This window comes from Lonchura striata, chromosome 15 (genome assembly GCF_046129695.1).
Source record: "Lonchura striata isolate bLonStr1 chromosome 15, bLonStr1.mat, whole genome shotgun sequence".
In the NCBI taxonomy this organism is placed as follows: domain Eukaryota; kingdom Metazoa; phylum Chordata; class Aves; order Passeriformes; family Estrildidae; genus Lonchura; species Lonchura striata.
Genome location: NC_134617.1, coordinates 10,327,845 through 10,349,170, shown reverse-complemented (window position 1 = coordinate 10,349,170; position 21,326 = coordinate 10,327,845). Strand labels below are relative to the sequence as shown.

Sequence of the window (21,326 nt, the reverse complement as noted above, 5' to 3'; positions counted from 1 at the left end):
TCTCCATAAATAATAATAGCCACTGGAAAGTGGTTATGGTTTAATAACTTTGGTGGTGTATCTTCACAATACTTGTCCTTTTCCAGTCATTTGTCCTGTGATTACCTTGATGGATAGGAGGAGACTGTAGTAAACTTAACCTAGAGAAGATGCTATCCTGCTTTTTGCCTGCCCCCTTTCATCCACTGTCTATCAGAGCTTCGGGAAACTTTACTTTTTTCTACAGAACTCTTTGAAATAAAATATTCAGTGGAATCCAACCTGAAAGAGGCTCAGCGCCTTGAAAATATAAGGAGATGGGCAGTTACTGCTTTATTAACTTTGTCTAAGTATTTGAATGAGTAAGAATGGAAACTGGGGCTCACTGTGCTTTGAAAAGGGCATTTTTTATTGATTTGATGAACTTGTATTCAAGTTGTAATTCAGAAATTGGTTTAAAAATTGGAAGACTAAAACTTGCATCCAGGCACAATAAATGTATTCAATATTCTGACACTGATGCTCATGATGAGAGAAGCTCTGCAAGATTTTTAAGGTAAGATGCAGATCAGTCAGTAATACCAGGTACAAAGATGGCATAATCTTGATTACCCGATTGTCTGGAGAATGGTTTTGTTAATAGATTTGGCATAGGAGGAGAAGAATTTGGTTCTAACATGAAAGCGATGGCCAGAATAAACCAACAGGATTGATGGATTTGTGGAAGGAAAATCATGTCAGCAAGTTAAAGAGGTTTTGTGTTAACCTTGCTTGTTAATGAAGATAATTCATGTGAACAGGATATTTGGAGGAGATTACTCACAGCAAGATTAGCCATGGGAGATATATCAAGGACCTGGAGGAACTTTTGAAGCCAATTATGTGGCTGACAGCTCCTACAGCTGTGGGAATTGAACCTCCAAGGGAAAAATACAAACTCTTGAAACATTCAAGATCTAGTCTAACTAAAATAAGCACTTCTCTTTTCCCTGTCCTTCCAAAATCTCTCAAGTGGAGAAACTTGGAATCATTGTTCTACTCATATAGTGCATTTCTTGGCTAAAACCAGTTACTTTACTTAAAATGGCCTTGTGGTTGTGTGGTATCTTTTCATGGGAGTTGTAGATGCATAAATGACTCAATTAGCCATTTCTCTTTTCTTTAGTAAAAGGAAAAGACCCAAATGCTTAGGTCAAGAAAATGGTCATAATGAAAGAAGAACTCCAGTTTTGCATCTTTCAACTCAGCTTGGGTTGAAATGATTTTAGCTTGTTTTGTATTAATGTTTGTGAATAACAATATTAGTATTTTGTAACTGACTGTGACTTAATAGTGACTGTTAGTAGTGTTTACATCTCTTCTGTGTGATGTGCCAGAAGCACAGAAAATACTGTGCTTCTATAGGACTGTCAGTGTTGGAAAGTAAGAATGTGAGATTAAAGATTTGCAATTTGAAGAATTTAAAGATTAACAAAATGCCATAATTTAAATTCTGATGTATGTAACTTTATTCTCAAACATATTTATACCTCAAATGCACTATCTAAAGTCAGATCAGTTTTGTTTCTGAAGCCTGTAGTGCTGTTTTCTGCAAATACTTGTGAACTTGTACCATTTGCTGCAAAAGCAAACCGGTGGCTCAGAGCTCCTGTAATCCCAGCTTCTGGCGTGCAAGGTATACTGGTCTTTTTGTCCCCTGATCCTTCCTTTTCAGGTTTAACTTTAATACTGCTTCTGCTTAGACAGCACCTGCTGTATCCAAGCTCTGTCCCAGTGCTCCTCAAACTCTGCTCTTCCTCTTTCCCATCTCCATCCCAGGCCCAATGTCTGGAGTGTGAATAATCTTTTTCTTCCCTCAGCTCCCATGGTCTGGATCCATGTATGCCAGTCCCCTGCTGCCATACAGTAAACTTAATTTCTGACAAATTGGCAGTTCCCAGTAAGGTTCTGAATTGTGGTAATTGTTGCCATAATTGGGATTTAAGTTTCTTACTGTGTGACTCTAAATATTGCAGTCACAATACAATGCTCCGAGTGTATGTTTACTTCACACTGGAAAGCTCTTCCCAATTAACTGTTGTGGACGATTTTCTCTGCTCTCTTAAAGGGAGCTTCAGGCTTACATCCCTGTGCTTATCAAGTCTGAGAGATTTAGTACTCAGCACAGGATAAAAGCAGTGGTTATTCAGTGCATTTGTGGCTCTGGATGAGGTGATGTTTTCCTTGGATGTTTCTGTTAGGTAGTGGCTGTAACTTGTAGCATTGTCTGACAGCCAATAAGTGAAGCAACAACTTGGGAATGCTACCAGTAGATGTATTTGTAAAACTAATTAATTCAGATAGACTTGTTCAGATTTAAATTCTTCTGGCAGAGCTAGTGCTGGCATGAAAATTGTCTGAGGGAAAAGGGAATGTGGATGAGAAGAGGCAGCACAGCAGTGAGAAGCTGTGTCCTGGTCTGCCGAAGTGTGTTGGGATGCTGATGTTGAGTAAGGGCTGGGAAGGTGCTGCAGACTAAGAATACACGGTGCATCTTGTTTGATAAAGACTAATCGTCTAAGAAAGTCAAAAAGTGAAGAAGACTGTGTTCAGACCTGTCAAACTATATGGCTGAATAATCTTGTCTATATTTCCCCTGCGCCAGTAATTTCCTTTTGGTCTATTCATGGTTCCTTACAGCAGTTACCCTTTAGAAATTTTGTGGACTGCAAGGGATGCTGATTGTGCCACAGAATTTTTTGTTGGCTAAACTTAAGTCCCAGAGAAAGGAAATTAGAAGGAAGGGGTCATGTACGGTTTGTTTATAACTATGTAAATTTTACTAAGACTTTGCAATTCCATGGTCTGGAATAGCTGGAAAGCTGCACAGAAAGTGGTAGGTGAGACACAAGCTTCCTCAAAGGGTCATCATATCCATTGTATAAACTAATTAATACAGAGATCTTGAGCCTGCAGCCTGCAAATTGAGTAGCATATTATATAGCCTCCAAAATAATTTCCAATTAGAACTTCAGCAGGCTTAAGAGATAAACCTGCTAAATGTTGTTATTGAGAGCTAATGCAGAAATAGGTTTTGATGACTGAGCATTAATTGAAATAGGTATTTTGCATTCAGCCATGTATCTTGTGGTGTCTGGTTTCCTTTAAACCATTTCCTGATGGAGTTAAGTATTATAATATTTTTCTAATTAAGTTACTTTGAAGAGCTCAGGACTTGCACAGCATATGATATCTTGTAAACTCTGCCACTTGCATTTGCTGATACTTTTGGTCTGTGCTGATGGACCTTTTTTCTAATCTCCTTGTTCTGTTTCACAAATAGAGACATTTGGGGCTACTCAGCAGCTGCTGTGTGGTCTCCTGATGCCATCTGAGAGCCTCAGGCAACTCCCCACCAGCCAGCCCCATTCTTCAGGTCATAGCTGGGCTGAGACAAATATAGTGCAATTGAGAGCTCCATGGAGGTGCCCAGAAAAACAGGTTATTCCTATGAGAATTTTGATGTTGGGTATACTCCTGTGTCATGATTCTAATGGAGGAAGGGCAGATCCTGACTTTTCTATCCACAGACACTGTGGCTGTTGATGCTTGTTGTGCAGCTTCCTGGGTTTTCCATCAGTGTTATTTCCCAAACAATGACAAATAAATTTAAGTATTAAATTACATTTTTAGAGTAATTACATTGGTGTTTAATAATACTGATGGTTATTCCAGCCATTAGTATGCTTGCGTGGTACATTCATTGGTAGCAGAATGTATTTAATCTTGCATCTGACCAACAGCAACTTCACAGTCGATATTCAAGGGTTTGCTGGAACAATTATTCTGCACAAGAGGTACTCTGCAAGGAGAGGAAAAAAAATACTTTTCATAGCTTTTCTGCTGTGAAAACAGAATGGTTTTGGTTGGAAGGGACTTTAAAGCTTATCTCATTCCAACCCTCTGCCATGAATCTTCCAGAATCCCGGGTTGCTCCAAGCCCCACACAACCTGGACACTTCCAGGGATGGGGCAGCCACAGCTTCTCTGGCAACCTGTGCTAGGGTTTCCCCACCCTTTAGTAAATAATTTATTCCTAATATCTCATCTAAACCTACTTAAGTCAGCTCAGAACCACTCTCCCTTGTCCTGGCACTGTATGCCCTTGTAGCCCCCTATACTTGCACAAAATCACATTTTCATCTGTTAAAAAACAACCAAACAACATATTTATTCCTTATGCTTCTTGTTTCTTCCAGGGCCAGTTGTGCCCTTCTGTACAAAATCTTTTTGCATGGAATAAATGCATCCAGGATACTGGATGAGTGGGGTCATGGGATGCACTTTGCAATGGCAAGTGCAATTTATCTTCATCATTATGTACCTAAAAACAGTCTGACAGGCAGACAGGCAGTTTAAGAGACAGGTATATTCATAAAAACAAAATACCTGCAAACTCTTTGCTTGTTATCTTGATAAACTGGTATATCAGGGCCCTGGCCCCATTCTGCATGTAATACAGTACTGAGTATTACTGCAGTAAAACTCCTGCAGGTAGCTTTATTGACAGTCACAGATAACTGTGCATTATTGACACCAATTTGCACAGACAGGATAATGTTATGATTTTACAGTTCCTGGAAAATACAGAACGTGAAGTGCCTGACATCCTGCCATTGATAGCTTTTATGTCTGAAATATCTGAAAATATTATTTCAGGATGTAGTAGAATATTGTAAATTTGAAGATGCTTGCTGATTAGTGTTGAAACAAATAATAAGACAGTCTCAGTCTCCATCCGTTTGTAGGCTGAAAGCTCTTCAGGACAGGCTGTGTTTTTACCTTTAATGTGTGTATGATATTCTGAGTGATGAAGAATGAGAAAGTATCAGTACTGAAAAACTTGAGCATATTGGTATCAGGAAATGTTTGAGTAAAATGTGATGGCTATTGCTTAAATTCATCAGTTTTGCCATTCCAGATGTATTTCATCACCAAATACTCACGTTGTGCAACAGCTGAATATGAGAATGTTCAAAACATTTGCATTCAGAAAGCTGTGTTTGTGCTCATCCTGTTTCACGGGCTACATTCAAAATATGTTTTGTTGGAGGAGTTTCTAAATAATTTACTTTATAAAAGTAAGGTTTGTTATAAAAGGTCCAGTACCTTAAAGAAATTTTTAACACCTTCCTGTTCTGGGCAGTGAGCGTGAGTGTGAAATGAGAATATTCTCAGATGCAGAAGGCTCCCTCCAGTGCTTAATTTTATTCTGTTCCCTGTATCAGTGCAGTCAGGCACATACTCAGGTGCCTGCACGTCTAAGGTACTCTGCAGTTGCAGAGAGGTGAGCAAATCACACAGTGGAAAAGGGACTGGTGAACCAAGTAATGTCACAGAATCGCAGACTGGGTTTTGGAAGGGGCCTTAAAGCTCATCCAGTTGAGCCCACTGCCATGGGCAGGGACACTTCACCAGACCGGGTTTCTCCAAGCCCTGTCCAGCCTGGCTGAGAGCTGTTATCTGCAGTCCTGGGCTTTTACATTTTGGTAGCTCCAGTCTGATCCCATGGCCTGAACACCCATTAGTTGTTGGTATGGGATGTCATGCTAGTTTAACTTAAATTCTTTTCTCAGATTATGCAACTGCTTAAGCATTTTTAATTATGAGTAGCAGTGAATTAGAAGAAAAACACAGTTTATTGCAAATGAGGCATCCATAAATCCAGGATAAACAAAGCTGCCTTTGGTTTCTGGAAGACATTTTTTTTCCCCATGTCAGCATTGCAGACCATTGAGTGAGTGTGTGAAAATTAACGATGCAGATGAAATACATGAATATTAAGTGATGGGAGCATACAATAAAATAATAAAAAAAAATGTAGTGCAGTTTTATAGTACTAATATTTTTCTAGGTTTACAAAGTGGCAAGCTATAGAATGACATGAAGACATATTTAAATTGGACATGTGTTAACAATGCCATTTAAATTGTTCAGTCATTTAAAACTTTAATGGTTATATCAGTGGTAGTATGTCCTTTGACAATTTTTTTTATTGTATGTAGAGCTTAATTTACATTAGTTTAATGTTTTCTTACACTTTCAGTGTTAATTTAAATTTTAATTAGATTATTTTCTCCACTCTGCTTAAAGCACTAAAGCATGTGTAATCTGCTGTACCTTAGTGAGTCTTTCCCAATTTTCTTACGTATCTTGCCACATGTGACATCAAGAGGATGTAGTGTTTTGAGATATGTTTTTGGTTGGGGAAGCTGCTGTGATGGTTGGTAAGCAGAAGTACTGAAAGGGGCTTCTTGGATTGGACCTTTCCAGGAAGCTAACCTGACCCTGGAAAAGGATGTGTGTGGTGCCAACTTGGGTAACCAAAAAGACTGAGTAGTAACAGCTCCTGCAAACAGCATTGTGTGCTCTTGATGTCACAGCAAAGTTGTCTTTTAGTGCCAAAAGGTAAGGTTGCCCCATCTCTTCCAGAATTAGATGTACTTTCCAGAGCTCTTTCTTTTGAGAAACAGCATGGTTCAGGTTTGGGTGGGTCTTTAATCACCAGCAAAAGACTTCTACAAGTAATTTGCTATCACAGAAATGTTCCTTCTTCTATGAAAGAAGGTTCCATCTCAAAATTTTTCTTGTTCCCCAAGTGGCTTTTCTCTCCTCCATTTTCAAAGCTTTGTTCAACTGAACCTTTTCTATTTACAAACATTCAGAAATGAATGTTGTTCTGTAGCCTTGATTATAATTGGCAGATTAGTGAAGTATATTGATGTCAGCAAACCTCTTAACTGATAGAGAAGCTAAATATTTGTATTCTAGAGGAAAAATATGGAATAAGTCATTAAGAAATTTAAAACCCATGTTTCTAAAACATGTTGTGTATGTTAATTAAGAATGTTAAAAGTTGGTATTTTCAAGACATAGTGGTAGTTATGGCTGGTGGAAAACCATATGTGGCCTCCTCCTTTGGAAGGAGCTCTGCTGTGGAATAATGAATAAACCATCCACGATGGTGTGTAGCAGGAAATAATGGAACTTGACCTATTGACTTGTTAATATGAGTAGTTTATTCTTTAGGATTAGCTGGGTGGGTTTTGTCTTTGGAACCTGATCCTTTTCCAAGTGTTTGGTTGTTGTAAAGTGCCTGATGGAGCAGAAATGGTAGGGCCAAGACCATGACCTTTGTTCCAAGCACCATTCTTGTCCTCATTAGTGATTACTTAATTAGCAAATGCTGCAACATCAGCAGAGGGAGGCTGGACAGTGGCTGAACTTGAAGAATGTGTTTATGTAAAGCAAAACAAAAAAGAAAACAACTCCTCCTTGACCTCCAGGAGTTTGATAAAATCTTTTTACATGACAAAATTACTTTGCTTAAACAACCTGCAACAGGAAATTGGTGCTTTTTCCTAACTACAGGGGATGTAGCAATACTAGTCATCTGTTTTGTCATAAAACTGATAATGATTATTTCTGGATTTAAACGGGTGCAAACCCTGAAACTTCCAGTTGCGCATAATTCCTTTATAATTGTGGTGTTTTGAAAAAAAATAAAATCTCTTGTCTTTCATTTTCTACTATAAGGAATAGAATTATAAGTTATTTTACTTTTTTTTTCTTTAAATTGAAAATGATCATGTGGTAGAGTTGATCTCAATTTGGTATTTAGTTTGTAGAGAAATCCTTACATGGATTTCAGTTCACCTCAGTGTTGGAGCTGACATTAAAAATGATAGTTCTGTATTTTCTGAACTGAATTAATGGTTGTATGAGTGAGAGTAGTTTAGCCATTATTTTTATGTGTTGCAAAAACACAAGACTCATGACTGGATCACATGCTGTGTGGAAAAAACATGAAAGAAGGCATGAAAATTTGAACTCTGGGTTTCTTACTATAAATGTGTGAAAATGCCAGTTTTCTTTGTGAAACTTGTGCTTGTCTGGTCTGGGTGAGAAAGTTTTAGTTGTCATGTTGTTTATGACTATATTGCAGTAATGTAATTAAATATTTTTTCTTTTCCTTCAGTAGACCATTAGCAAAATCAAAACTTGACAGTAGGAGCTGCCGTGCTCATATTAATTATAATTCTTTATCCTAACTGGGTTACACTGATAATTTCTTTGTTGCAATAATCTGAAACTTTGTTGTAATCATCTGAAGCTTGAGTAACCTCACAGTTTCAGGAGAGTCTCAGATTGATTTGTGATGGAAAGGATATTTCTGCTCACTTGGTTCCACCCATCTGCCGTGGGCAGGGACATCTTCCACTCTCCCAGGTTGCTCCAAACCCCGTCCAGCCTGGCCTTGGACACTTCCAGGGATGGGGCATCCACAGCTTCTGTGGGCAACCTGTGCCAGGGCCTCCCCACCCTCACAGGGAAGAATTTCTTCCTAATATCTAATCAAAACCTCTCTTTCTCCACCCTAGTTTAGTTTAGTTAGAATTTAGCTTCAGTTTAGTTCCTTAATTTGTTTTCCCATAGTTGTAGATATCCCCCAGAAGTTTTGGAGTGTTGTTTATAATCATGAGTTATTTTAAGTGTTCTGTATAAAGTGGTAGTGGTTTCATTATGGATCTTTCCCATCACAGTGACCATGTATGTAACTCAAATCTTGCATGGCTGGAGTTTCAGATGTACTTTTAAAACATAATTTCAGTGATGACAGTTAGAGCTGATCCATTTTTTAAGTGTCTGTCTCCACTCATGTCTTAACTTCCTTCTAATTCTTACGTTACTCCCTGCTTTGCATTAACCAGTTCTTCAGTTATCTCACCTGCTGGTAGGTGCTAAAACGTGGTTGATGTTGGCAGTCTGAGTTTGTAACGTGGCAGCTACAACCACTGAACTGCTAATCCAGCCACTGTGCTGCTCATCAAGGAGTTTGTTTTATGTGTTGGGGCTGTGGAGTCACTTTCCCTCGTGCCCAGGGAGTGAGTAGGTCAAGCATTCCCACCTCAGGCTGGCAGGTCAGGAGTGAAGACAAGCTTACTTAATGTGCAAAGCCAGATATATTCAGTTCCAGCTACCACTACAGTGGCAAATGGATTGATTTGAGAAGTTGCTGGTCTGTAACACACCCCGCACATCCCCCAGCAGTGTCTAGCTCAGTCCTCTTTCGCTGGTAGCTCCAGCACCCTCAGATTTTGTTGTGTGGTGCCTTCTCCAGAGGTGATTTCTCTAAAGTCACCTCTGTTGTTCAGTGTCCTGAAGGAAGTCTGCTGTTAGAGTTGATGAGCTGAAACACATCTGGTTGTTTTTATCTGCTTTTCCTCAGCTGCTGTCTCACACTACCCATTATGCTTTGTTACATTTGTGTTCTTTCATACATAAACAGAACTCATCACCATGACCCAGTCCTTGTGATGGTACAAGTAGCAACATAAAGACAGAGATCACAAGTTAAGGCTCAGTGTGAGAAAAGAAGTTCTCTGTCCCCTCCTTTGGTGGGAGGTTGAAGGGGTGACATAGAGTTGAGGGAGCTCTCATTAAAGTGCTCCATGCTGAGTAGTATTTTGGACTCTTTGGAATTTATGTATATTTGTTTTTACAAGGCCCATTTAATATTTAATTAAAATGTACATAGGTTTTCTTGTCAGAACTGAAATGTATTATGAGTCGTTGTGAGTATCTGCAAGTAGTAATGATTTTACAAAAGAACATTCTTCATATTTGGACTTTACATAGCAGGCCGTGATGAGGGATGCTGAATAAATTAAAATATTATGGTAATGATACTATCTAATTTGCATTTTTCATACAATAGTTTTCATCAATTTTTCTTTGTTCTTTTCTCGTTTTTTAACAACATGGACCATTGCCAATTATTTTTGTTACTGTAAAGGTAAAATAGGCTGTTCATCTCATTCCTTTTTGTTTGCTTTTTTCCATCCCACTCTAGTTTTGGCAAGCAGTCTGGAGGAAAGCGAGGATGCGAATGTATCATATTGGAACCTTCAGAAATGATTGTGGTAAGGCAGATTTTTTTCATATGTATTTAAATCTATTGCTGGTTTCAGCGAATTTTTTTCTCTTTTACAGCAGAAAGCTTATTGTAAAGCATTCTATGAAATTGCAGTAAAATTGCCTTGATTTCAATTATACCTATGGCTGCTCTCATAACAGCAGTAGCTATGTAAATTTAATCTAGATGGGTAAATGATGATGATGATTAGGTCATTCTTTCTAAAATTATGCTTACTTGAGTTTCAAAAGCCTGACAGTCACGGCTGAGCTGAGCATTCCTGAGTCAGGCTATGGCAGCATTCTATCTTGAGTATTTTATTTACACCCCCATTCCCCATTTCATGGCTTTTATTGGTCATGTCTGGGTGGAAAAGTGTTCTTCCTCCAAGCCTTTGTAGGGCCATATAGTGTAAAGGCTTGTAGGTAGGAGAAGAAACATGAGAGTGCTTAGCCAAGCTATAAGGGTAGGATTTGTCACTATCATTAATGTCCAGGATTCCTTCTGCTTCTTCAGAACACTTATTGGTACTGTACATATATAGATGCATGTATACATGCTTAGAGAGTGTAGCTTAGTCCTTCCCAGGCTGTTGTACACATGCTGTGAGCAGTGGCAATATTAGGATTGCTTTTCCATAGTGAAGACTGACATTGTATCCCAGCATTGTGCCTGGGGACACAGGCAGATCTCTTCCAACTTTCACCTCAGATGTTTTTAATGGAGCAGGAACAAAGCTATTTGTTGTGCTCAGAACCCACATGTCTGTTAATGAGACTCCCATCTCCAGACTACTATTGATTTAGCTGCCCTAGATCTAGATATGGTAACATTAAAACTAATATTTGACAGTGTCTCTTACTGAGCATGTAAATACTCAGCTTCCATAAAATATTTGTTTCTCACAGTGCATTACCAGCAGGGATGTCAGCAGTGTCCTGTACCAAGTCCACTTGCTGTCCTTTGTGCAGTTTGCTCTGTGCAGTGTCAGTCTGACTATGCTCATGGGCTCTGATAGCATCAGTAATATGCTCTGTGCTGCAGCATGTATTTCAAACTACAGTCTGCCACGAAGTGCAGGTTAAGAGTGCAAGAAACCTGTCTTCATGCTCTGGAGTGAAACAGTTAATTTGTTTTATTCCTAATTGTCCAGTCTCTTCTCAAAACTGGAGTGCTGGGGAGGAGATTTGTGCCTGGAGGGATGCCACAGTTCTGTTTGGGTGGCAATGTGTGCAGCCATGTCATGGGAGTGCCCCAGGCCCTCTGGTTTGCATTTGCTGCTTTGCATTTTTACTTTTTAATTGCAGCTGCCCAGGATCTGGTGGCTGAACTGAGCACGTGCTATACTCAGTGTGCCTGAGTGCTGTGCCAGGGCTGAGCTGAGTCCTTCTCCTCAGTGCTCCTGCAGCAGAGTGAGAAACACTCACTTATCCAGTCATTCCTATTATTAGGTATGAGGGAGAAATTCTTCCTTAGGAGGGTGGTGAGGCCCTGGCACAGGGTGCTCAGAGCAGCTGTGGCTGCTTCATCCCTGGAAGTGTTCAAGGCCGGGTTGGATGGGGCTTGGAACAACCTAGTGGAAGACTGGACTAGCCTGGTCTGGATGGTGACTTGACTCACTGCAGGTACATCACCATTACAATATAGAAATAAAAATAAAAATTTAAAAAATTAAAAAAGAGAGATGGAAATAAAAGAGGAGTTTCTGTGCAGTGTGTGCTTCAAGAGAGAAACTGACCCTGTTGAAATATTTATGGAAGAAACTAATGTTGTGTGTGTAACTTGAGCAGGCACAACTGTGATGGGTGTTTTCAGAGGAGCACAGTATCACAGTAGCTGGGGAAGCCAGCATTGGCCATGTCAGCAGCCTCACACACTGCTGGGTGTTCCTGGAGACAAAGGCACAGCCCAGGCAGCTGTTTGCTCTATTTAAAATCTCCTGAATTGTCTGTAATTGTAATTAAATGCCAGTGAGAGTATAGAGGCACTTCAAAGTATCTGACATCCTTCTCTGGAACTTCAGTATAATTTTCCAGTAGGAAAATCAGAGAATTAAAAGTGCACAGTAGTTTCTTCATTGTATTTATGGTCATATTTTACAGGTAAATGTAGCTAAAGGTGCTATTGGCTGTATTTTCTAGGAAGCACTTCAAATAGTGTGAGAAAAAAGCATCAGTGTGGTGGCATGCACCTTGCTAATGATCTTCACTGACATGAGGTGTACTTGAGTTTTAGTTCCCTGATTAACTCTTACTAATTTCTCTTAATTCTTTTATTTTCTCTAGTTTTTAATTTGTGATGTACTAATGAGATTTAATACATAATTCAAGCAAAATAATTAGTTAGCTACTTTAACTGTATGGTTTCCTGCTGGTGACTGATTTTTTTTTTTTTTTTCCCCTTCTCTCCTGTCATTTTAGAATGTAAATCAGTTTTGTAGTGGGAATCCTCTGGGAATGGACCCATTTTAAAGGCCATAAAATGTGGTCAACTTAAGTTAATGAGGATAACAGATAGTGTGTGAATGGGCATTGTAACTCATATTTTTGGAGGCTGAGCAATCTATTGAATTAATAATAGCCCCATTTATCATTTAAGAAGATGGCCCAGAATTGCAGCATATGTTGAAGTGTCACTGAAGTATGTTGAAGTGTCATTACTGTTGTTCCTTGGTGCTTTCATTTTCTTCTTCAGATCTAAGTGTAAGATTTCAGAAGAACAGTGTGATACATGCAGGTGGAAAATACTTCATTGCTGGTTTGAACTGCAGAGTGAAATAGGGCAATCCTGTGCTTAGATTGGATATTAGGGAGATTTTCTTCATGGGAAGGGTCAAGGCCTGCACAGACTGCTCAGGGCAGGGTGGAGTCACCCACCATCCCTGGAAGGATTTCGTGGATGTGTAGATGTAGCACTTGGGGACCTGCTTTAGTGGTGGGCCTGGCAGGGCTAGGGGCATGGTTGGATGTGATGATCTCCGAGTCCTTTTCCAACCTTAACAATTCTATGATACTGTATGGAAAATGAAATAATGAGAAGCAGTCTGTGGGGCAGCGTCTCTGTCTGACTCGATGGCAGCCTGGCTCTCCTGGCTCTGCAGTGGCCCAGGGAATCTCCCACTTCTCCCTTTGCTCCCACACCAGGATCCGGCTCACAGCACTCCCAGAGAAGCCGAATTCCTCCGCAGGGGTGTGGTGAGGGTGACACCTCTCTGCCAACAGGAATTTTTAGTTTTAACCAAGTGAAGGAAGGGCTGGGTGAGGTGCCCAGGTGTGCCTATCCTGCTGATGCACTGAACATCAAAACCAGTTCTTGTAAATCAAAAGTGTTGACGACCTGGTGGTCAGCTGGACTCAAAATACTGCTCATGCTGGTGGTACTGAGCTGGAAGCTCTGTGGTGTGGAGGTCTTTCCTGGTTTCTGATTTCCATGTTGCTTTTGTCAGCAGCAGTTCACTAACCAAAGGAAGCAGGTGGTCTCATTTTCCACCACTTGTTTGTTCTGACTTAGTGCTATCAAGTAATTAATTAATGCTTACATCTTAGTTTTTAGTTAGAATTGTGAAATAAAAATAGTTCCTTCTGTCACTGTTTGTTTTAATTTAGCCTTAAAAATACCTGTTCAGTTTAGGGTTTCTTGATAATAAGGGTTATCTGTGTTCAAAGAGTCTTTGTCTACCTCAGCAGTTTCTCAGGTCCAGGTTAGTCTGTTCTGTTGGAGAAGTTTGCTGCTTGTTTTGGTTTCTATGATCTTGTCAGACTGAATGCAGAAAAAAAATGAGAATGCATTTATTGAAGGAACTCACATACGGAAATTAAAAATTAAACCAGCACAATTTTGGTTATTTAATTAATAACTGTACAAATCCAAAATTCCTTATTTCTGGGGGACTTCTGTACAATTTGAGAGCAACATTGTTTCTAGATAAAAATCCATATTTATGCTACATGAAGAAAGGCTTATATATCAATCATTTTAGTGGATTTTTTGATGATACTGGATGGCCTGCTTAAAAAGATTTTTTTTTGTTTCTTTTTGTGTTTCTGCCTGCATCCACTGTATTCCTTATACCCTTACACCACTGTGCTTACTGCACTGCTGCAAATAGATATCTTTGGTTGTTGTCCTGTTCCTTTGCAAAGTAGTAAAATTATAGTGAAAAGTGTGGTTATCCCTTTTTCAACTCAGCTTTTCTGTTTTCTTTTTTTTTACAGTATTATGTGTGAGCTTCACTCTTCTTTTCTAACTTTTCATATTGTTGTATCTTTAACCCATGTTATTAAGGTATGATTTCTCTGTGGAATAAAAAATAACCCACAAGAGAAGCTCAGCTGCTTGTATCTCCCTTTGACCTCAGACAGACCATAGGTGTTTGGGAAGAGTGATGTGGAAGTAGATGTGATCCTGCTTTTGTGATGGTGTTAGTTTGGTCACTTTCTTGTTTCTGTCTGTTAAGTCTTTCTGTGTTCCATTTCTTTGTATCTTTTGGATTTTAATTTTAAAGTAATTTACTTGAGTATATGAAGTGAGAGCTGTGTAAGGCGATACAGAGGTTCTTCTCCTGTCCAGTAGTATAGTCTTAATGTTTAGGATTTTCCAGTGAAATTTGGAGGAAAAAAAATAAAAATAAGCCATTGAAGACAGTAGAAACTTCTACATAGTAAATATTGTAGAGAAGCTTCTTGCCTGCTGCAGCCTATTCGCATACATGTCTGTCCTGCTTCCTGCTGCGAGATATTTTTCCAAAACATCAAAAGGAAATGGGAAAGGATGAGACTGCTTTTTATAGAAAACAAGTATTGTAGCTATTGAGATAAAAGATTTCATGTTGGCTTTTACTAAACAGATAAATTTACCTAATTTTTTATGTTTAGTCAGAGATAATATTTAACATCAAATTATGAATGTGTTCCAGCCATTTCTCCATAATCCGTTGAAAGCAATTAGGCAGTGCGACATAGGTGAAGTAGCTATTTATAAAAAGCTGGAATATTTGAAGTTGTTTAGCTATGACTGGTACTAGAAATAAATTATGCTTTTAAAAATTACACTACTAAAAATAGGGTATAATGCAATATTTTTGCCAGATTGTAAATACACAAAAAAAGGTGACTTCTGTGTTGAAGATAAGCTTGAAATGAGCAGTGTCTGTAACTCCTTCCATGATACACGTGGATGCAGAAGAGGTTCTGCTGATGAGCTACATTGTTCAGAGAATATGTGTGCCTTTTTAAATTTTTTTTTTTTTTTTTAAATATACTGTTTCCTGGAAGGAAACTGTGGCCTCAGCTCATTGTAATAAGGCACTTGTGAGATGTGCAGCAGCGGTTCTCTGAAACAACCACAGTCGCTTACTCCAGCAAAGTTTAGCTGCCCTGAACTTACATTTGTTCCTTCCCCATGAGCTTCCTACGGCTCAATCGGCTCACAGAGCTATGGAAGAACTGGATGTTTAACCAAGAGCCTGAACATGTGTTCCAGGTGGAGAACTCGAAAGACAATGAGGAAAACATCTTGCAGAGAGAAGTGCCCCTCCGGCAGTCCCGTCGGAGGTACAGGAAGATCAACCAGCGGGGTGAGCGCCAGACCATCACGGACAACGTGGATTCCAGCAGCTACGTGTCGGTGAGTCTGCCCTGCCCATCTCCTTGGCCTTGTGGTGTCTGCCTGGCTGGCCGGAATCTTCTTGTGGTGACAAAACTGCTCAAGTGAAATAGCCCGTGCTTGCTGTTTTTGGGAACACTTCTTTACTGTTGAGGGGCAGTGAAGTGGTTTGGATTGTGACACCATAGGTGGAAGTGAAGGTAGTAATTGGAAAAGATGGTTTTTTTTTGGTTTAGGGATCTTCAGCTGAGCACTATAAATAAATCTTAATATGCTCACTGGACAGAGAAATGATCTTTCTTCATTTTTTGTTGGTTTTACATGGTGTTATTTTGGTAAGATGTAGAAATTGGTGGTTTTCTTTTTTTTCCCTTAATATATTTGAGCTGTGCCTTAGAGCTGTGTTAATTGCAAGTGCAGATAAATACAGCATTAACGCTCTTGTACTTGGTTGTGTTTACTTGCTTAAAAATAGTGTAGTGGTAGTTCAAACATCAAAAGGAATAACAACTGATCTAGTCATAAAGAGCAGCAGAGACTATAAACTTTGTACTGTGTGGAGGCACGTAACTGTGGTTTCAGGGCTGCAAGGTGTATGTGAAGGTTTTTATTCACCGTTATTTTTCAAACTTCCTGCTTGGTAACAGGATATATGTGATGTAGACAAATAATATGATTGAAAATAATTGGTCTAGATAATTTGATCTGCTTTGAAAATCAAAGTTTAAAACGGGTACTAACATTGAAGTACAAGCCTGGAATAGTATTCATGCTCAGAAGACAAAAAGTCAATTTCTTTCCATTTTCCTCATCTTCCTTTTCATCTCCCCAAAAGAGGTAGATTCTCAGTTGATATGCTTCAAAATATCTGAGGAGTACAGTCAGATATGAGCTTATAACTTCTATAAACTGATGTTTTTTCTGTATATTGGTAGCAGTTGGGTCACAGGTGGTGATTTTAGGCCTTGCACAGCATTACTGTGTCTGTGACAGGAAAAGAATATGCTACTTGAAGTTTAACATCCTCTGCCATCTCATTTCTAGAACTGTCACATATGTTGGATTTTATCATTAGTAAGACATTAAATTAGTTATTGAAGAAATGAGATGTTGGATCCTCACACTCTGGGTGGGTGTGCATAAAGCTTTATTAGGAATTAAATTCCAGTCTGTGTAAGACAGAACCTATCTCTGTCTCTTTGGTGTTTGTGACAGTGAATAAGCACACAGCTAATAATTCTCAGGTTTCATTGCTAAGAGTAGGAGAATCCCAGGAACAGCTGATGCTGGTGCTACCTATGCAGCTTGCCTGGAGGGATGCGTGAGAAGGAACTCGGCGTCTTTGTTCTGGGAAAGACCAAGTTTCACGGCTTCCTGCATGATTTCAGGGGCTGTCAGTTATTGCTGCAAGGAGTCAGTGTGCTACATTCACAGGACTGTGGTTAGTCAGCAGATCATGTTCTCATTAAGAAGATTCTTCAAGGTGGTCTGTTCTTCTTTATGTTGATTTATTTCATTGTTACCAACAATACAAGGTGCCTGTGCCTGTAGTTGCTTGCTGCAAACCTGGTGGCTTCCTCAGATTTGTGGGGAAAAAAAAATACACACACACACACACACACACACACACACACACACACATATATATATATATATATATATATATATATATATATATATGTATGAGGTGTTTGTTTGATGGAAAACAGTATAAACTTCTTAAATCAGTAGAACATTCCCAAATCTGCTTTTATCTGTTAATTAGGAATATATAAGAAGAGTCCTGTAACACTGTTTTCCTAGATGAGTGACTGCTAAGTGGCAAGGACTAAACAACCACCTCTCTGCTTCCAGATCGCCAAGATTTTGGGTTTTCAGCAGTCTGAATTGAAATACCAATCCTTGCTTTGTAGACTGCAAGCTTCTAATTGGAAAGTGTCATACTCAGAGTACTTAAGGTAGCAAAAAATAATTTGGAACACAACACATGACTAAGGAGTTGAAACACTAACAAGCTGCCTTTGTGACAAGTAAGGAAAAGTTTGGTGCCCATATTTTTCCATATTCCATTATAAACTAGTAAAGTAATAAATTTATTTTAGGTATGGTTAGTTCCATGCCTGTATGAATGTGTTCATACATTGGTTCCCAGTGATCTTGAAAAACAGATTTCATTATGTAACCCTTCATGTAGCCCATGAGAGGAGTGTAGGATCATAGAATGGCTTGAGTTGGATGGGGCCTTAAAGATCATCTAGTTCCAACCCTCTGCTATAGGCAGGGGATCAGGATCAGGAGAAGGGTAAGTCAAGCTTCCATTTTACAGGAAATTACAATAAGGTTTCTGTTGGAGTGGGAAAAGTGTTTACAAACTCTCCAGCAGATTTCCTTTCTGACATAATGCTAATGAATGAGCACAGAGCTGCATTTCACTCTCCAGCCCGCTGCTGAGTGCTCTGTGACAGATGCTGAATGCAGCCTCATGGAGCTTTTGTGAGTCCTGAGTGTTTGGGGAGGGCTTGGAGCTTTCCAGCCTCCACATGGACTCTAGTCCATCTCCTGTGGTTGATATTGGAATACTCAGTATGACACCATTTAAGTTTTCACATGCCTAATCCCTGATATGCAAGTAGTTTTCTGCTTTCTAAAGAAAACTCAGATCCTTTAAGTACAGAAATTCAGTATTTTTTTAACCCAGCTAGGAATATTTCCTTAAATTTAAGGTTTCTTGGGTTTGCTTTTAGGGGGAATTATCTGTGCAATCTCCATTAACTCCTTAGAATGTAAATCTCTGCACATTAAATATACTGTGATTATATTTGCGACGAAGGTTAATCCATGTTTTGTAGAACATTACCTGTTGGGTTGTGAAATGAGCTAAAATCTCCTTCTCACATGGAGTACTTCTTGTTAGTGCTGGAACTTGTTCTGTAGAAATACCTGATTGGACACTAAACCAAGATTTATATGCAGATACTTTAAATAATATTTTGAATTATTGTTACTATCCTTGAAGCTCTTCTTTTCTCTTAATTAAGTAAAAGAGTTCTTTCTCTTGATTTAACTGGGTAGTTGACATTCACGATAGTTGACATTCAAATTATTGTGGGTATCTTAAATTTCTTCCCTCCCTGCCTTCCCTCAAATGAGCTAATGTTAAGAGCAGATCATCTGGTTGGTTTCTTTGGTGAAGGTGTTTACTATTTAGATTCCTTTGCTACATTTTTGTGGTTTGTAGAACTGTGTTGTTTCACAAGAGCGCTGGTTGTCTGCAGAATTAACTATTTGTAGTTGTTTGTTTTCTGTCCAGGTAAAGGCAGTGAACACAGGCTGGCAGTGTTCTTTCTTTTCCCTCAGAGAGAACAGGTTTGTTTCTGTTTCTATGGTCAAAGTGCCCAGGGTGTGGCTTTGCTCTTGCAGCCCCTGTGCAGGGACTCTCCGGTGCGTTGGTGAGCAGGCTGGGCTCTCCTCCAGATCCAGAGTGCACCCAAGCTGTGTTGAGGTTCTGCTGGCCCTGGGGATTTTCTCTTCTACAGAACAGCAGGCCAGCCAGATCCCAAGGGCAATTGTGTATTTGGCAAAGCACTTTGCAGTGTTTTTTTGGGGTACACAATAGCCCTGCTGCCCGTGAAGGGCTGGAGGACGTGGCTCTGTGCCGTGGGTCACGTATGAGGCCATGGCCACGGTGGCAGCCCGAGAACGTGTGGCTGTCAGCCTGCCTGGGGCAGGTCTGAGCATCCCACAATTACATCACATCTCTTCATCCCTGGCCATTTCTGGCCTTTTCCATTTTTGTCACTTACTAATTCTGCATCTTGCACATCACCCCCACAGTAACGTCCTGACTGGGGGAGAAAGTGAGGCTGGACACATTTGGCAAATGCTCTTGCTCAGAATGAATGGATTAGGGAGAAATATGCCATTGGTGTTAATTATGCCAGCTCTTGCTTCAGATCTGATTTGTTAGCATGATTGCATGTCTTGGTGGTGATAAGCATCCAGCCAGGAGCTAGGGTCGTTGCAGCAGGGCAGCGTCACAATGGAGACGAGTGAGTCATTTCTATTCTTAGTCTGCTTCTCAACCCAATCAATAATGCAACCGTGTTTTATGATTACAAAAGAAGACAGTAATAATACCACCATGTTTTTTACGTACAAAAAAAAGAGGTAATTGTGGTCATCTCTGTTAAACTATATCCCAAACTTCTGTGCTTATGCATTAGGAACTTGCAAAACTGCAGCCAGAAACTGCAGCAAGTGACTTCTTAATGGTAATGCTTTAAAAAAAAATTAATTATAGTTCTGGTGCTTTATAAAAATTAAATTGCTGTTTTGATCTTGGATCAAGTAATAGGAAAGTAAATAGTTCAATTATTTATCATCACAGTTAAAAAATAAAACCTGGGATAACAAGTTTTGCATTTGTATTTCTGACAGTGTTCAATTCTAAACCAGTACAAATTTCCATGTGACTCAAACCTGTAAACTCAAATATTTTTTCATTTCAGTAAAATTCTTCTAATTTATGTCAGTAATTTGAGGCTGTGGAGTCCCCATCCCTGGAAGTGTTTGAGGCCAGGTTAGATGGAGCTTGGAGCAGCCTGGTCTAGAGGAAGGTGTCCCTGCCTTGGAGGGCTGGAACAAGATGATCCTTAAAATCCCTTGTAACCCAAACCATTCTGTGATTATGCATTTATTACCCACATATATTTTTGAGAAGTTTCTGTGATACTTTTTTCAAATGAAGAATATTTGTAGCTCTAAAAATAGTGCATATATGATCCAATGCCTATTTCTGTGGAGTTGTGACAGCATACCAAATTTTTTCAGCTGTTAAATTTATTGTAGAGCAGAATAAAGAAATTAGTACCAAACTTAAGTAGTAATCCACTTTCTCAGAGATGCATTTTTTTTAAACTACTGTAAGAGGATGATGAGTTTTAAAAGATTTATTATAAAACTGCATTTTATGGACAGTATCTTAATATTTGCATTAAGTAAAATTGTCCTGGAGCCATGTAGAAGCATTTATCTTCAGAGAAGTCTGTCGCTGTAGACTGCTTGAGTGGCAAGTTTCTTGTTCTTTGATCATTACTTAATGTAATCCTGTCAGAGGCTGGAGGTAGAATGGGAGATCTCATAATTGGAGGGAATTAAGTCACATTTCAATATACTGGATCAAACCCATTAGATGCTTTACCATCACCAATCCTTTTCTTTTTAAATGCTATAAAACACTGTGGGTCTTTTATAATCTACTTTCAACTACCAGGTAAATTTGCTGATATGGTATCTTTTACTGATATAAATCAAGTAAGCCAGACTTAGAGCATGTCTCCAGCTGCCTGTTGTTAAACCTGGATGCAGTATTCTTGGCTTCTGTTTATTTGGAATATCAGTTAATTGTGATGAGGCTGTGGCTGATCTTGTGAATGGCTGAAATGACTAGTTCTTGAGCTGGAGGAAGATTCTCTTTGCAGCTCATTGTTTTTTATTGTGTTTGTGTCCACACTTCCTCTTTTTGACTCTTTTAAAAAATACTTGCCAGAATTTTAACTTTATTAGCTAATGGCAGGCTGAGAGAGTTGAGGCTATTCAGCCTGGAGAAGAGAAGGCTCTGTGGAGACCATAGAGCACCTTACACTGCCTAAAGGGGCTCCCAAGAGAGCTGGAGAGGAACTTTGGACAAGGGCTTGGGGTGACAGGATAAGGGAGGATGGCTTCAGGCTGACAGAAGGATTTGGTTTAGATTGGTAATAGGAAGAAATTCTTTATTGTAAGGTTGGTG

At 39.3% G+C, this 21,326-nt stretch overlaps 1 protein-coding gene across 7 annotated transcripts in view; it reads left to right on the top strand.

Annotated features, from left to right (window-relative positions):
• RAPGEF6 (Rap guanine nucleotide exchange factor 6) overlaps positions 1-21,326 on the top strand; it is a 122,631-nt gene that overhangs the window by 28,905 nt on the left and 72,400 nt on the right. For all 7 annotated transcript variants that reach the window (XM_021549539.2, XM_021549537.2, XM_021549542.3 and 4 more), the window contains exons 5-6: positions 9,872-9,941; positions 15,416-15,559. In XM_021549539.2, the coding sequence (XP_021405214.1) occupies positions 9,872-9,941; positions 15,416-15,559 (214 nt within the window). The remainder of the gene's footprint in view (positions 1-9,871; positions 9,942-15,415; positions 15,560-21,326) is intronic.